The following is a 17,491-nucleotide window of genomic DNA, read 5'->3' as shown; positions in this document are numbered from 1 at the left end:
CTTTTTATGTCCATATTCCCAACAATCCTCCAACACCATTTTAACTGGGTGACTGTCCAAGTGTCCCTTTATACTTATAAAATACCTCATCTTTAACTTGAGCCTACGAATTACTTGAGGCATTACACCCATCTCTACTTGCACTGCTGTTATTGGAGAGGATCTAAACGCTCCACAACAAACTCGCAAAGCTTGTGACTGAATTGCCTCTATTTTTACGAGTTGTGTTTTGGATGCAGTGCAATATACCATACTGCCATAATCTATTGCTGATCTTATTAGAGCACAATATATTATTTTAAGAGACTGGCGACATGCTCCCCAATCAACTCCTGCTAAACACCTCATGATATTTAATGCTTTTTTGCATTTGTCAACCAGTTTCTGGATATGCATACTAAAATTCAATTTCAAATCCATCCATATACCCAGAAACCTCACAACTGCTGTTTGCTTCACTTCTTGTCCATACAATCTGATGTTAATGGTAGGGTTACTTTTCCTTTTTGCAAAACAAATTACCTGCGTTTTATCTACTGAAAACCGAAATCCCCATTCATTTGCCCAATTTTCTACCATTTTAACGGCATTCTGCAAACATCTTTCCACATTCTTTACATTACGCCCTCTTTTCCACAGTGCTCCATCATCCGCATATAAAGATCTTCCAATGCCCCTATCAACCTTTGTAAAGATGTCGTTAATCATAATATTAAACAGAATTGGACTACTAACGCTTCCCTGAGGTGTTCCATTCTCTATTGTGTGTATCTGAGAAAAAGCAGTACTTACTCTTACTTGTATAGTTCTGTTAAACAGGAAATCCCTGATCCAGTTATACATTCTTCCTTTAATTTCCATTTTTTCTAACTTAATTAAAAGTCCCTCTTTCCACATCATGTCATAAGCTTTTTCAACATCAAAAAATACCCCAACTAAAGCTTCCTTATTTACCTGAGCCTTTCTTATTTCAGATTCCAGGCACAGTACTGAGTCCATTGTATTACGTCCTTTCCTAAATCCACTTTGATAAGGTGATAAAATATTATCCCTTTCAATGACATATACTAATCTACTCATGACCATACGCTCCATTATTTTGCATAGATTAGACGTTAAAGCTATAGGTCTATAATTATTTGGCTGTGTATGATCTTTGCCTGGTTTTGGAATTGGCACTATGACACCATGCTTCCAGTCATTTGGTAACTTTCCTAACTCCCAAACCTTATTAAAAAGCCTCAAAATTGTCTCTAATGCTGTCTCTGATAAATGTTTTACCATCTCATAACAAATGTCATCTCTGCCTGGAGATGTTTGCTTAACCCCTGCAAGCGCTTTTTTCAATTCGTACAAATTAAACTCTGAATCCATTGTACTTCCTGAAAGTCCCTTTTCCTCCAATAAATGAGGATATTTACTTAGTATCTGGTCCCTAGTTTTCCTCGCATCCTCTGATAAATTCGAATTACTATGAATTTTAACGAATGTTTCTGCAAATACCTCTGCTTTACCGCTTTCAGATATAATTTGTCTATTATTATATTCTAATACAGGTATGTTGTAACCTCTTTGTATCCCTCCCATCTTTCGTATCATATTCCATAACTCACTTATTTCAATGTCTTCCCCTATTCTATTACAAAATTCCCTCCAATAATTTCTTTTAGATGTCCGAATGACTCTTCTCACTATAGCTTGTGCCCTTTTATAACTTATTAAATCATTATAATTAAGTGACCTTCTTACCTTCTTGAGTGCTTTATTTCTCCTTTTTGTTGCCTCACTACACTCCTCGTTCCACCATGGCATAACTTTCTTCCTGCTGCCTGCCTTCCTCTTACCTATTACTTCTACTGCTGTACTCTGAAGAACCTTGCATATTTCATCATTAAAAACATCAACATCTTCTATACATTTACTAATGTCCTTCATTTTGCTTCCACATAACTCCTTATACTTATCCCAATCCGCTGACTTGAACCTCCACCTAGGCATTCTTTCCCCCACTCTTTGTTCTATATCTACTCCAACTTTACTGCAAATAGGAAAATGATCACTTCCTACAGTACTTTGTTTTAGTACTTTCCATTCACATTTACTCGCTAAACTTTCAGATACTATTGTCAAGTCTAATACCGAATGCCTTCCCTTATTCAAATCAATTCTAGTATGACTTCCATCATTAATGCACACTAATCTTCCCCAATCTAGCATATCTTCAATGATCTTACCATTATAATCTGTTTTTGCGCTTCCCCATATTGAACTATGAGCGTTAAAATCACCACACCACACCATTTTTTGACTTTCATTTCCTCCTATACTTTCTAGAATATCCTTGCTTAACCTATCACATGGATTGTAAAAATTAATTACTCTAATACACCTTGATCCTTCCCATATTTCCACCACCACAACTTCTACTTCCCCATCTACCTCAACTGTTTTATACCCGATTCCTTGCTTTATAAAAGTAGCTACTCCACCTCCATTCCCTTGTTGTCTATCCCTCCGAATAGTAGTATATCCATGTATTAGAAAGTTATATTGTGACTTAAGCCAAGTTTCCTGTATACATATAATATCTGGGCCTTTCTCTTGGTCTGCTATAAATTTCTTAAACTCCTGTCCATTTGCAATCAAACTTCTTGCATTCCATTGCAAAATATATAACACCATTAAGATCCACCACATGTTGTCTGACTATTTACTGCTTGACTATTTAATGTTGGAATCTTGAGCCTTTCATTTATCATGTCAACAGTAACATTCCCCAGATCCAAGTACTTTTCTGCAGCTCTGATAATGATTTTAATTCTTTCAGTCCTGCTTTCAGTTTGAGCTGAACAGTTCACTACTTCAGCGATAAATGTTACAAATGCCACTTTATCATCCACTACTACCTTTTCATCTCTTTGTTCTTTACTCTGTTGTTTTGAATGAATTTCTTCATTCATATTTTCATTTGTTTTAGGAATCTGGTTTACTTTCTTCAATGCCTCAGCGTATGTTATTCCTTCTGTCGTTCTAACATTTTGAACCTTGACTGCCTTTTTCCGTACCTGACAACCACCGTATCCTGCACTATGATCCCCACCACAGTTGCAGCATTTAGGATTTACACCTTGCCCACATTTGCCGTACTCATGTTCACCTCCACACCGCGCACATCTCTGCTTACCTCTGCATACTGCCGCTACATGACCGAATTTTTGACACTTATAACATCTTAGCGGCGGAGGAACGTATGGTCTTACTGCATATCTTACAAATCCTAAATAAACTTTCTCTGGCATTTTATTTTCATCAAAGTTTATCATTACTGAGAGGCTATCCATCTTCTCGTTATTTCTAACACACTTGAGCCGTTTAACAAACTTTACTGCTGCTCCCGTGATATTTCTTTTAATCTTCTCCTCCGTGACATCTGTCGGAATCCCTGTTACAACACCTCTAACCCAATTCTTTTCTTCCGGTATCGAGCACAACACCTTATGTCCAATCATCGATTTTATACCCAGAGCTGATTTTTGCTGCCTACTGTCTTTACAAAACAACAACAGATTGCCATCCCTCAAAGTCGTAATGCTTTCAACTGTCCCTATCATTTCTTTCAATGTTTTCGTCAGCTTCAACGGATTAATCGCATTTACAGAGTCAACAAACTTCAACAATACCTTATATTCCTCTTTCCTTCTTCTAGTCTGGAGATTTCCTTTCTCACTACCCGATTCTGAAGATTGTTTCTTTCTTTTCCGATTTTCTACTACACTCCACTTACTACTTCCATTCTCGCCGCCTCCACTATCCACATCCTCCATTTCCGGATCACTTCCGGAATCTACGCTACTTCCTTCCATCATCACTCCACACCTCCACCTGCCACCACCGTAGTCTCACCCACCACCAAGTGGAGATTCTTCTTCTTCTTCTTCTAGGATTTAATGGCGGTTGGCAAACCAACTTAAAAGGTGCATTCCCGCCACCTACTGATATGGAGTGTGAAGCGCATATTTGGAAAGGAAGTTTAAACTAGATCTACTCTTTAAAAAAAAAAAAAAAAAAAAAAAAAAAAAAAAAAAAAAAAAAAAAAAAAAAAAATTATATATATATATCCATATAAAATTTACACATAATGGAGTTTTAAATCCTATTAAATAATCCTGTTTCCTTTAAAAATATAAATAACTCATGATAAACTCTTGATTGTTTAGCACCTTGTCCTAGGAGAACCTGAAGTGTCAACTCATTGATTCCTACACTTCTTAAAGCATGTCTTAACTGGGACCGCTCTCTTTCATAAGCTTCGCATTCTAAAAGGACATGCTCTATATTTTCAACTAACCCACATTTGTCACAATTTCCATTCTCATGTTTACCAATTCTTTGTAAGCTTTGATTTAATAAACAATGTCCAATACGCATTCTTGTTATTAAAACATCCTCTTTCCGGTTTCCGAATCTTCTTCTCTCTGACCCAACTTTTCCTTGAATGCAGTAAAAATGTCTACCTTTCTTTCCTTCATTCCATTCTTTCTGCCAAATTTCCTGTATTTGTTTAGCTATTATCACTTTAATTTCTGTTTTACTTAATGCCACTTCAATGTCAATTTGTGAATGATTTAATGCCTGTTTAGCCTGATTATCAGCCTCCTCATTTCCTTTCACATCCATATGCGATGGAACCCATACAAGATTCACCAGAAGTCCATACTGTCTTGTTCTGTAAAGACTCTGCATTACTTCATTTATCATGTCTTGCCTTGCTGATGATGTTCCACTTTCCAAGCTATTTAGTGCGGATAAAGAATCTGTACATATCACTACCCTTGTTGGTTGGATTTCTTCTATCCACTGAAGCGCTAGACATATTGCAATAATTTCTGCAGAGAATACTGAAAGATAATCTGATATTCTTTTTGCTATTCTAATGTTAAAAAGTGGAATATATACCGCTACTGCTGTTTTCCCAGATTCTGGATCTTTTGAACCATCAGTGTATATTTGAACTGCACTATAATAACTTTGATCAATGTATTGCTGTATATTAAAATTTCCTAATCCATTTGTATTGTTATGCTTTTCTTTAAGCAATTGAGTATCAATCAAAGGCATTGGGAAAAACCAAGGAGGAATTGCTGACCTAGCCACAGTAGGAGCAACATTGAAGTCACTTAATCCCATTCTCCGGGCTTCCTCACTGGCCTTCCATCCAAAACTTGATAACTTTTTATGTCCATATTCCCAACAATCCTCCAACACCATTTTAACTGGGTGACTGTCCAAGTGTCCCTTTATACTTATAAAATACCTCATCTTTAACTTGAGCCTACGAATTACTTGAGGCATTACACCCATCTCTACTTGCACTGCTGTTATTGGAGAGGATCTAAACGCTCCACAACAAACTCGCAAAGCTTGTGACTGAATTGCCTCTATTTTTACGAGTTGTGTTTTGGATGCAGTGCAATATACCATACTGCCATAATCTATTGCTGATCTTATTAGAGCACAATATATTATTTTAAGAGACTGGCGACATGCTCCCCAATCAACTCCTGCTAAACACCTCATGATATTTAATGCTTTTTTGCATTTGTCAACCAGTTTCTGGATATGCATACTAAAATTCAATTTCAAATCCATCCATATACCCAGAAACCTCACAACTGCTGTTTGCTTCACTTCTTGTCCATACAATCTGATGTTAATGGTAGGGTTACTTTTCCTTTTTGCAAAACAAATTACCTGCGTTTTATCTACTGAAAACCGAAATCCCCATTCATTTGCCCAATTTTCTACCATTTTAACGGCATTCTGCAAACATCTTTCCACATTCTTTACATTACGCCCTCTTTTCCACAGTGCTCCATCATCCGCATATAAAGATCTTCCAATGCCCCTATCAACCTTTGTAAAGATGTCGTTAATCATAATATTAAACAGAATTGGACTACTAACGCTTCCCTGAGGTGTTCCATTCTCTATTGTGTGTATCTGAGAAAAAGCAGTACTTACTCTTACTTGTATAGTTCTGTTAAACAGGAAATCCCTGATCCAGTTATACATTCTTCCTTTAATTTCCATTTTTTCTAACTTAATTAAAAGTCCCTCTTTCCACATCATGTCATAAGCTTTTTCAACATCAAAAAATACCCCAACTAAAGCTTCCTTATTTACCTGAGCCTTTCTTATTTCAGATTCCAGGCACAGTACTGAGTCCATTGTATTACGTCCTTTCCTAAATCCACTTTGATAAGGTGATAAAATATTATCCCTTTCAATGACATATACTAATCTACTCATGACCATACGCTCCATTATTTTGCATAGATTAGACGTTAAAGCTATAGGTCTATAATTATTTGGCTGTGTATGATCTTTGCCTGGTTTTGGAATTGGCACTATGACACCATGCTTCCAGTCATTTGGTAACTTTCCTAACTCCCAAACCTTATTAAAAAGCCTCAAAATTGTCTCTAATGCTGTCTCTGATAAATGTTTTACCATCTCATAACAAATGTCATCTCTGCCTGGAGATGTTTGCTTAACCCCTGCAAGCGCTTTTTTCAATTCGTACAAATTAAACTCTGAATCCATTGTACTTCCTGAAAGTCCCTTTTCCTCCAATAAATGAGGATATTTACTTAGTATCTGGTCCCTAGTTTTCCTCGCATCCTCTGATAAATTCGAATTACTATGAATTTTAACGAATGTTTCTGCAAATACCTCTGCTTTACCGCTTTCAGATATAATTTGTCTATTATTATATTCTAATACAGGTATGTTGTAACCTCTTTGTATCCCTCCCATCTTTCGTATCATATTCCATAACTCACTTATTTCAATGTCTTCCCCTATTCTATTACAAAATTCCCTCCAATAATTTCTTTTAGATGTCCGAATGACTCTTCTCACTATAGCTTGTGCCCTTTTATAACTTATTAAATCATTATAATTAAGTGACCTTCTTACCTTCTTGAGTGCTTTATTTCTCCTTTTTGTTGCCTCACTACACTCCTCGTTCCACCATGGCATAACTTTCTTCCTGCTGCCTGCCTTCCTCTTACCTATTACTTCTACTGCTGTACTCTGAAGAACCTTGCATATTTCATCATTAAAAACATCAACATCTTCTATACATTTACTAATGTCCTTCATTTTGCTTCCACATAACTCCTTATACTTATCCCAATCCGCTGACTTGAACCTCCACCTAGGCATTCTTTCCCCCACTCTTTGTTCTATATCTACTCCAACTTTACTGCAAATAGGAAAATGATCACTTCCTACAGTACTTTGTTTTAGTACTTTCCATTCACATTTACTCGCTAAACTTTCAGATACTATTGTCAAGTCTAATACCGAATGCCTTCCCTTATTCAAATCAATTCTAGTATGACTTCCATCATTAATGCACACTAATCTTCCCCAATCTAGCATATCTTCAATGATCTTACCATTATAATCTGTTTTTGCGCTTCCCCATATTGAACTATGAGCGTTAAAATCACCACACCACACCATTTTTTGACTTTCATTTCCTCCTATACTTTCTAGAATATCCTTGCTTAACCTATCACATGGATTGTAAAAATTAATTACTCTAATACACCTTGATCCTTCCCATATTTCCACCACCACAACTTCTACTTCCCCATCTACCTCAACTGTTTTATACCCGATTCCTTGCTTTATAAAAGTAGCTACTCCACCTCCATTCCCTTGTTGTCTATCCCTCCGAATAGTAGTATATCCATGTATTAGAAAGTTATATTGTGACTTAAGCCAAGTTTCCTGTATACATATAATATCTGGGCCTTTCTCTTGGTCTGCTATAAATTTCTTAAACTCCTGTCCATTTGCAATCAAACTTCTTGCATTCCATTGCAAAATATATAACACCATTAAGATCCACCACATGTTGTCTGACTATTTACTGCTTGACTATTTAATGTTGGAATCTTGAGCCTTTCATTTATCATGTCAACAGTAACATTCCCCAGATCCAAGTACTTTTCTGCAGCTCTGATAATGATTTTAATTCTTTCAGTCCTGCTTTCAGTTTGAGCTGAACAGTTCACTACTTCAGCGATAAATGTTACAAATGCCACTTTATCATCCACTACTACCTTTTCATCTCTTTGTTCTTTACTCTGTTGTTTTGAATGAATTTCTTCATTCATATTTTCATTTGTTTTAGGAATCTGGTTTACTTTCTTCAATGCCTCAGCGTATGTTATTCCTTCTGTCGTTCTAACATTTTGAACCTTGACTGCCTTTTTCCGTACCTGACAACCACCGTATCCTGCACTATGATCCCCACCACAGTTGCAGCATTTAGGATTTACACCTTGCCCACATTTGCCGTACTCATGTTCACCTCCACACCGCGCACATCTCTGCTTACCTCTGCATACTGCCGCTACATGACCGAATTTTTGACACTTATAACATCTTAGCGGCGGAGGAACGTATGGTCTTACTGCATATCTTACAAATCCTAAATAAACTTTCTCTGGCATTTTATTTTCATCAAAGTTTATCATTACTGAGAGGCTATCCATCTTCTCGTTATTTCTAACACACTTGAGCCGTTTAACAAACTTTACTGCTGCTCCCGTGATATTTCTTTTAATCTTCTCCTCCGTGACATCTGTCGGAATCCCTGTTACAACACCTCTAACCCAATTCTTTTCTTCCGGTATCGAGCACAACACCTTATGTCCAATCATCGATTTTATACCCAGAGCTGATTTTTGCTGCCTACTGTCTTTACAAAACAACAACAGATTGCCATCCCTCAAAGTCGTAATGCTTTCAACTGTCCCTATCATTTCTTTCAATGTTTTCGTCAGCTTCAACGGATTAATCGCATTTACAGAGTCAACAAACTTCAACAATACCTTATATTCCTCTTTCCTTCTTCTAGTCTGGAGATTTCCTTTCTCACTACCCGATTCTGAAGATTGTTTCTTTCTTTTCCGATTTTCTACTACACTCCACTTACTACTTCCATTCTCGCCGCCTCCACTATCCACATCCTCCATTTCCGGATCACTTCCGGAATCTACGCTACTTCCTTCCATCATCACTCCACACCTCCACCTGCCACCACCGTAGTCTCACCCACCACCAAGTGGAGATATTGCCCTTTGGTCTTTTTGTATTCTACAGATTTCAGCTAATTAACGATAGTCCCTCCCTCTTCATTAACTACTGGGTGATTCTCATTGGATCTCAAGATTCAATTCTTATTGAAAGAACGCTTTAAAAGCAACACAGAGGCTGCGTCCACATCTTCACTGACAACTCTCTCAAGCCTTGTTCACGCGGACGCTAAACATTCTTTCCAAATCTTTATCTTCGTCTGATACAGGCTCAAACATATCAGGTTGGAAGCCTAATCTCTCCATCTTTCACGCTGGAAAGAAGAGATCCGAGCTGTGAAACCGCCAATCAGAGCAGAGCTCGACATTATTGTTCATGACCCTTCCAAATAATTCTAGGGACAAATCCCAGGGTTGTAAATGGACATGTAAAACCGTTCTGGAGAATTTTTGCCCATACCCAAGCCACGTACCTTTTATGTAGATATCATTTAAAATATTGTATCAATGCATTCTATGGCACCTTGATACCATAACTGGGATTATGAACTCATATTTTGGCCGGAAAGAATAGTTTGAATTTCTTAACGATGGATTTGTTTCTTAGAAACACACAGCCTTTCCCTCCAAAAGACAGTAATTGATGTGAATTACTTGTGGATTATTTTTATATTTATATCAGCTCTTTGTACTTTCGTTCTGATGCCACCCATTCATTGGGGAGCAAGTGATGTAATTCTACATTTTTCCAATTCTTTTCCAATGATAAACTAAAAACTCTTTTTAAAAAAAGAGAGATTTTTATGAATATTCTCTATTATTTGAGTCATATCAGGGGCTTTTTTAATGACATTCATTGTCTATCATAGACACACTGTCAAACTTTAACTGAAAAATTGTAAATAAGTGTAGATGAAAATCTCAGATCCTTATCAAGCCTTCCATTGGCTAGTGACATTCCAGAACGTTCTCATTTGTTAATTACAGGTCCAGAGGAGAATCAAAGGTAATCAGTCAAGCTGAAAGGGGAGGAGCCGCTTAAATTCAAAGCTGTACTTAATGGCAAAGACGAGGACTGGTGGGTATTGTGTTAACGTTTGTCAGGATGGGTCTTTTGCAATATGTGTTAGTGCTGGTTGTGCTTGTGGTGTTTGATCTGAAGAATGCTTTTGGAAGTTTGAGATCCAGTCAAAGTCCAAAAAGCAAGAAGCAGCAATCATATCCAGCTTCCAGAGTGCCTGTTTCTTCTCAAGTGCTCGGAGACACTTTGCAGAAGGCTTCTCCGTCTCAGAGTCTTGACTACAGAGGATTTGCACAAGAGCCTCTTGGTCTTCAGGAGAAGCAGGTGTTGCAGGGTCCAGTGAAGCCTTTGGACTGGAGGTTTCCCATTGTTCCAGAAGTGCCGAGTGAGATGGCGGTGGACTTCCATTTGAGGCAACCTGTGACTCCCAGTAGTGTAGCTATTCAATGCGGTGAGAACCGGGTTCATGTGGAGGTACAGCAGGACTTGTTTAGCAATGGTGAACTGATCCAGCCATCTGGTCTGACTTTGGGAGGATGTCCTGTTGTCGGTTTGGTCCCAGGCTCCAAGGTGCTCTTCTTTGAGAACGAACTGCAGGACTGCAACAGTGTGTTGATGGTAAGAGCGGTTAAGTGTTACTAGATCTATTGAACCCTACTAAAAATGGGCCCTTGTTTTGGTATCGATGGCTCCCTGAATCTATAACATCCATGGGACGGTTCTTTTATAGTGGGGGGAAAAACCCTTAATAACTGCTTACTCGGGTAACCAAGTGTTATGGCATGACTTGCTAAGATGCCTTTTGGAATGGGTTGGGGTTTGGGGAGAATCCTCTTGGTAACAACGTCAGTCTACTATAGATGACCAAGGATGAGCTTGTCTACACCTTTGCCCTTACCTACACTCCTGAGGCGTTTGCTGGCACTCCGATTACCCGTGCAGGTGGTGCAGTTATTGGTGTTCAATGCCATTATCAAAGGTAAGTGACCTTTTGTGACTCATGGCATTGCTTGCGGTGGTGGAACCGGAAGCCCGTTTAATTGGTAACTTGAACGGCAGGTTTCAAAATGTCAGCGGTAATGCCTTGAAGCCAACTTGGGTCCCTTATGCCTCAACGGAGGCTGGTGAAGAAGTCTTGCTGTTCTCCCTGAAGCTCATGATGGGTTTGTGCAGTTTCTCTAGACCTCCTGCCTTCTGAACGAGGCTGTGCCTAAGCAGTTCTTCCCTCTTGCAGATGACTGGTCCTATGAGAGGCCTTCAAACTCTTACTTCCTGGGTGACGTTATTAATGTTGAGGCATCCGTGAAGGTATACAACCACGTCCCTCTGCGTGTGTTTGTGGACAGCTGTGTGGCCACCCAAGTACCTGATGTGAACGCCCTTCCGAGATATTTGTTCATTGAGAATCATGGGTGTGTTCATGTCACCAGATGCTGCAGAGTTGAGTTGTTCTCGCATTTGCTCCTTGTAACCACTTTGTCCCCGACAACTACTTTTCACTCCTTAGATGTCTTGTGGATGCCAAGGTCACAGCTTCCAGCTCGCGCTTCATGCCTCGATCCCAGGAAGACAAAATCCGGTTCCAGCTGGAGGCCTTCATGTTCCAGGGGGGATCCAGTCCTTCTGTATGTATTCCGAGTGTTGGGGAGAACGACCTCTCCCATTTGCTTTGGTTTGTGACCCCTTACCCGTGGTGTCTCTTGCAGATCTACATAACGTGTGTTCTGAAGGCCACTCTTGCTTCTGCACCTAGTGACGCGCTCCACAAATCCTGTTCCTTTGCCAATGGGTATGTTCATGCCACGTACGAATACATTAAAGGTGCCATGTCTGATTTTTTTCGTATTGCAGGTGGCTTGCTGCTGATGGGAACCACCAGGTTTGTGGTTGCTGTGACTCCACATGTGGTCCTGATGGTGGAACTGCTGCTTCTCCTTTTGGAGGTAGGAAGGTGCTTTTAAGCTTGGTTTTTGACCCTTCAAGCACTTAACTCTGGTGTCTGCTTTTTTTTTTCTAGGCCTTCAGTGGGAAGGGAAGGCCTCGCTCGGTCCTGTAGTGGTTCAAGAGCACAAGAAGACTTTGGCTGGTCTTCAATAAATGTGGGGGAGCAAACTTATTCTTGCTTCGGTTTTTCTTGTCTAGTTTAACCAATTGATTTGAGCGAGGAAGCGGGTAGTCCTACTGTACCTATTCTCTTGCCAGAAGGAAAGGCTCCCTTTTCACGTTAGGGAAGTTAATAACCCTTTTAAAGGGACCTGCTGTGAGCTCCCTTTTGATGAGTACTGTAAAGGTGGAATACATTGCCCATGATGCTGTAAAGGGAATTCTGGGAGTTCTGCGTGAACGTCCACTTCCTAGAAGCACTGCAGATTTTGCGTGCCTCTTATGCAGTGAACTTGATTTCTTCGTGTTGGTAACTTCAAATGAGCAGTTTAATTTTCTCCTTGCATCCCCAAATAGGTTTGCTCAGTTAAATCTGTTTCCTAATGCTCCTTGTTGACATCTCTAATGCTTTTAAATCCATGTACAATAAAAGCGCACTCCCAGTATCAACACTGGCACAACATTTTCCACCTTCAGATGGGTTATTTATAGGTTTTTCCATTGTGTTAGGAAAATGGCAGGCATCTCTTAAGTTCAATTTAGTATTTGGGGAGCCAAACTTGCAGAACCTGTACTGACGTAAGGGGTTTTTTGTGCAGTAGCAGGTCAGTTATAATTCTGAGAAATCATTGCCGAAATGACACCCAAAGAGAACTAATGTTTGGACTGGTGGATGAAATTCACCAAGCATTCATATTCAGTCACGTCTGCAGTGGTTTGTGTTCTCATAGATTCACTGAAAAGTGTCAAATAGGGTTTATAGTCAAAAGTTGCATATACACAGAGATATATTTACTGATGTTTACTTCATATTTCTTCAGACAGAATCATAATATCTATTCATTTTCCACTGATTTACGCGATCTGATGATAATGATCCGCTCCCAGCCCTGTCTCTGTGTGTATAGTCTTCCGTGTGCGCGCTGACAGAGACCGGATTCGCCCGTGTCTTGTGCATCATATCCCGCCCTGTCCTGCCCATGATGCATTTCCTGTACACTTCCGTGTTGATATCTGACCACAACAACACAGAGAAACCTCTGTACCCATGAAATATCCAAATAATAAACACACGATTACGTTAGTTAATAGTTGGTATGTGATTTTCTTGAGATTTGGGGCGTTTTTATAACAATATTAAAAATGTACATCTGAAATGCTAACTTGTGCAGCGACGTAAAAGGCTATAAATAGCATATATTTACAACCGTAAACGACCAAAAGGAGGTTATTACAAACACTCAGTCAGGGTTTAAAGTGAGTTTTGAGTAAAAGTGTACTAATAATTTCATAAATAGTCTCATGTAGCTTGATGCTAACGTTAGCTCTAATGCAGCTACATAGCAGGTGCAGATCTTCTTCATAATGCATTTTGTAGTATTGTCAAAGGTTGTAAGAAAATGTTTTGTATTTTTATAGTAAGGCTTTTGATAATAGTGGGGTAAATGTATACTGGAAATGAAGCGATGTGGCTTGGTAAACCTTGAAATACCCAAAACAAAGGCTAATAGTAGCGGAATAAAAAAAAGAAAATCCTCATTTATCATTATTGTGTCATACCTGGCCGATGTGTGAAAGGCTTGTTTCGCAAGAACAATAGAATCAAACAAGAGATAATCGCATTCCAGGAGTCAAATCAATTTTATTAGCCTTTTATGAGCCTTCTCTAAAAATACACATGACATGGTCTTAGAAAAGGTTTAATAAAATTCACACTTTGTGAGATCAGATTCTGAAATATCAAAGTGAAGTATTAGTAGACTTGTGGCTTTAGCTTCATCATGTATCTAAAATCATATCCTACATCATTTAGTACACTTCAGTATGTTTTAAATATTTTTATTGACATGTTTGAGCTTATCTCTATTATAACAGTCTGAGTAATTCTGATTCATGAACAGTAAACTTTGAAGTGTCAGCTTTGGGAACATTATGTATCTAGTAAGAAAGACTCCTAAGCAGCAACCTTTTAATTTTGGGTATGTCATTTGTGTCTCCATGCTGAAAATGGGGGGTGACAAGTAAGGGGTTAAATTGTGTTACGAAGACGAATGAAGTTTTTACAGGTTTGGAACAACACGGGGGTAAGGGATTAGTGACACAATTTTGGGGTGAAGTATTCCTTTAATATCACTACTTTGAGTTGCAGACAATTGACACCGTTTCGTGTTTGCTTCAAGACAGTCGAGAACTGATTTCCACTTAAAACTTGAGCTCAGCGATTTGAGTTGTATTTAAAACAAAAGCCGCAAGTAATCCACATAACTACTTTCTATATTGTGAATGTCGGGAACCAAACTACTGTTTGGAAGACAAATTAAAAGAATAAGGGGAGCCTTGTGCGGCCCCAGGTTAGCAACTGGAGGAAGGATTAAGGAATGCACAACCTTACAAAAGGTTGTGGAACCTTGGTTTAATAGTGAGAGGGGAAAACACTGGGAAGAGGCATGTAATCCCACATTCTGCTGAACCAAAACAATGCCAATAGACAAAGACACCTAAGGGTTCTGCAAAGTTTATTAAAAAAAAAAAAACACTAGATTTACATGACCAGAGTAACTTCTCCACTAGAAACCACAGTCTGCTCCCCAGAGACAGCCTTGATACGAGTGTCTCTTCCTGAAAGAGAAATGTTCGAAGTGAGAATGCACTTCTAAAATGCTCCGTTCCTCTTGTCAAGAGAAAGCAAGAACTCACGTTTCCTAGTGCAGCTTTGCTCACAAGAGCCAGATGATGGATGGCACACCTCTGTACTGCAGTGGATGAAGATCTGACAGGGAAGAAAGAGGCTCAAGTCATAGAATCCACAAGTAGTAAATATACAGATGTTCAAGTAAAGGGGGGCATACGGTTTCCTTCAGAGCAGCCAGTGAGGCTGGATCTACAAATGTGAACATCTTCACAACAAAGCGCTTGTAGTGGGTTGGGAACTGAAGACCAGACGATCCAGTCACTGGAACCAGTGTGGTCAGATAGCGGTCGTCCTGGTAAGGGCATCTGAAAACAAGAGAAAGTTAGAAAGGGTCTCCCAGCAGACCAACTGGATAAAGATTGGCTGTACACTCACCCGTCGATCAGAAGGTCCCACTGGGGGAGACTGAGTGGACTGGGGGTTGAAGTCGTCCAACAACGTCCCAGCGTCAGGACAATGTTGGGGTCGGTCCTCTCCATAATGTGCACCTCAACATACACAGGCTCTCGCAGGACTTTTGTGATGGGATAATCAGCGTCACTGTAATAGGACGTGTAGGCCTCATCCCCTGAGGAACAACACTGGGGTTTAACCAGACTCCAGTTTGAAAGGCTTTAGGCAGACACAGGACAAGACCTTACCTTCAGCACAGCCTTTGGTGACACATTGGCCATTGGCCAGTCTGAGCTCCACCCTGAGAGGTCCAGGAGCAGCTACTGGTGGAGGTGGAGGAACAGAGTTGACCTCCACAACCAGAGCTTCCACGGAAGTTCCCGAATATCTACACTGGAAGAGAAACCTGGACGACACACAGCGAGCTTGTAGCATTTATCAGGGATTAATGGTCACACCAAGACATGGATCACCTACTCAAAATGACTGTCCCTTGTGATGGAACCATATGGTCCAATCCCCACTTCATACGAGGAGGTCATTCGGTTTTCATACACCACATATCCGCTGTCCTCCTGTGAATAGGAACGTGTCAGCATCCAGTCCATCATAAGCAATGCAGAATAAAACCAGTAGCTGCTGCTCACCATCACGCTCGTGCCACATGCGGTCACAGGGAACTGGTATATAGCAAAGGAAGGTGTAGACCCCACAGGAGCACAAGGTGGGTCATTTCCACCCAGTAGATGAACCGTATCCAGACTCAGTCGAGGCAGAGTAACGTCTCTAGACACCACTACCACAAACTGACCATCTCTAATACACTGGACAGTCACTAGAACAAGGTACAAGAGCAGGTTAAATTCAGAGAATCAGTTTGACACGAACGAAAGATTGAGAACACTTACCCGCCCTTCCATAGAAACACTGCTGTCCGTTAAAGCAGCAGTTGATAGCTTCACACTCAGCACCACTGATCCCAGGTAGACCACATTGGATCTGCTCAGAATCAGCTACAGCACATTTATCAAGGGGCTCTGCCTGCACTACTGGCTTCTGAAACTGCTGTTTAACTGGCTTCTGAATCGGAAACTGCGGCTTAGTTATCTGTTGAACTGGCTTCTGAAGTGGAAATTGCGGGGTAGGTAGCTGTTGAACTGGCTTCTGAAGCGGAAATTGCTGGTTAGTTAGCTGTTGAACAGGCTTCTGAAGCGGAAACTGCGGCTTAGTTAACTGTTGAACAGGCTTCTGAAGTGGAAATTGCGGGGTAGGTAGCTGTTGAACTGGCTTCTGAAGTGGAAACTGCGGTGTAGGTAGCTGTTGAACTGGCTTCTGAAGTGGAAACTGCGGTGTAGGTAGCTGTTGAACTGGTTTCTGAAGTGGAAACTGCTGGTTAGTTAGCTGTTGAACAGGCTTCTGAAGCGGAAACTGCGGCTTAGTTAGCTGTTGAACTGGCTTCCGAAGCGGAAACTGTTGGTTAGTTAGCTGTTGAACTGGCTTCTGGAGCTGAAACTGCTGGTCAGTTTGCTGCATCATCAGAGCTTGAACATCCTGAAGCGACTTACTCCACTGTGGAACAGCATGACAGAACGCACAGACCAACGAAATCTGAACCAAACACCAACTTCCAGCCATTGTTCAACAGCTAAACACCAAGTGGAGATATTGCCCTTTGGTCTTTTTGTATTCTACAGATTTCAGCTAATTAACGATAGTCCCTCCCTCTTCATTAACTACTGGGTGATTCTCATTGGATCTCAAGATTCAATTCTTATTGAAAGAACGCTTTAAAAGCAACACAGAGGCTGCGTCCACATCTTCACTGACAACTCTCTCAAGCCTTGTTCACGCGGACGCTAAACATTCTTTCCAAATCTTTATCTTCGTCTGATACAGGCTTAAACTAGTGATGGCAAAATCGAGGCCTCGTGAACCAATGAAACAGTTGAACCAAATGTGCCATATTGTTTCGAGGCTTCGAATCAATCCGACACCCGTCTCAACGGTGACACCTAGTGGTCACTTGCAGGTGTTGATCTCAAACGACCTTGACGAGCCATTAAAAAAATGTGTTGTTTTTTTATTATTATAATGTTCTAATATGTGAAGCTTGTAACCTATAGGCTCCTCACTGTGCATAATGTTATTTTGGTCATGAAAAATGAATAT

General features: G+C 40.0%; 2 protein-coding genes across 2 annotated transcripts; one reads left to right on the top strand and one right to left on the bottom strand.

Annotated features, from left to right (window-relative positions):
- The first annotated feature begins 10,218 nt into the window (after positions 1–10,218).
- Positions 10,219–12,250, top strand: LOC132098431 (zona pellucida sperm-binding protein 3-like). Its single transcript, XM_059504548.1, has 8 exons — positions 10,219–10,752; positions 10,995–11,113; positions 11,194–11,297; positions 11,369–11,546; positions 11,642–11,759; positions 11,841–11,923; positions 11,986–12,077; positions 12,152–12,250. Exons 1-8 carry the CDS (start codon positions 10,219–10,221, stop codon positions 12,229–12,231), a joined length of 1,308 nt encoding a protein of 435 aa, XP_059360531.1. The 3' UTR covers positions 12,232–12,250.
- Positions 12,251–14,766: 2,516 nt separating this feature from the next.
- Positions 14,767–16,957, bottom strand: LOC132098430 (zona pellucida sperm-binding protein 4-like). The gene is made up of 8 exons (XM_059504547.1): positions 16,231–16,957; positions 15,970–16,157; positions 15,800–15,897; positions 15,571–15,728; positions 15,305–15,497; positions 15,087–15,234; positions 14,935–15,007; positions 14,767–14,856 (listed from the first exon to the last, which is right to left on the bottom strand). Exons 1-8 carry the CDS (start codon positions 16,955–16,957, stop codon positions 14,780–14,782), a joined length of 1,662 nt encoding a protein of 553 aa, XP_059360530.1. The 3' UTR covers positions 14,767–14,779.
- Between the last annotated feature and the right edge of the window lie 534 nt (positions 16,958–17,491).

This window comes from Carassius carassius, chromosome 22, assembly GCF_963082965.1.
Source record: "Carassius carassius chromosome 22, fCarCar2.1, whole genome shotgun sequence".
NCBI classification, from domain to species: domain Eukaryota; kingdom Metazoa; phylum Chordata; class Actinopteri; order Cypriniformes; family Cyprinidae; genus Carassius; species Carassius carassius.
Note: the sequence above shows the minus strand (reverse complement) of the source record. Positions and strands in the feature narration are given on the sequence as shown.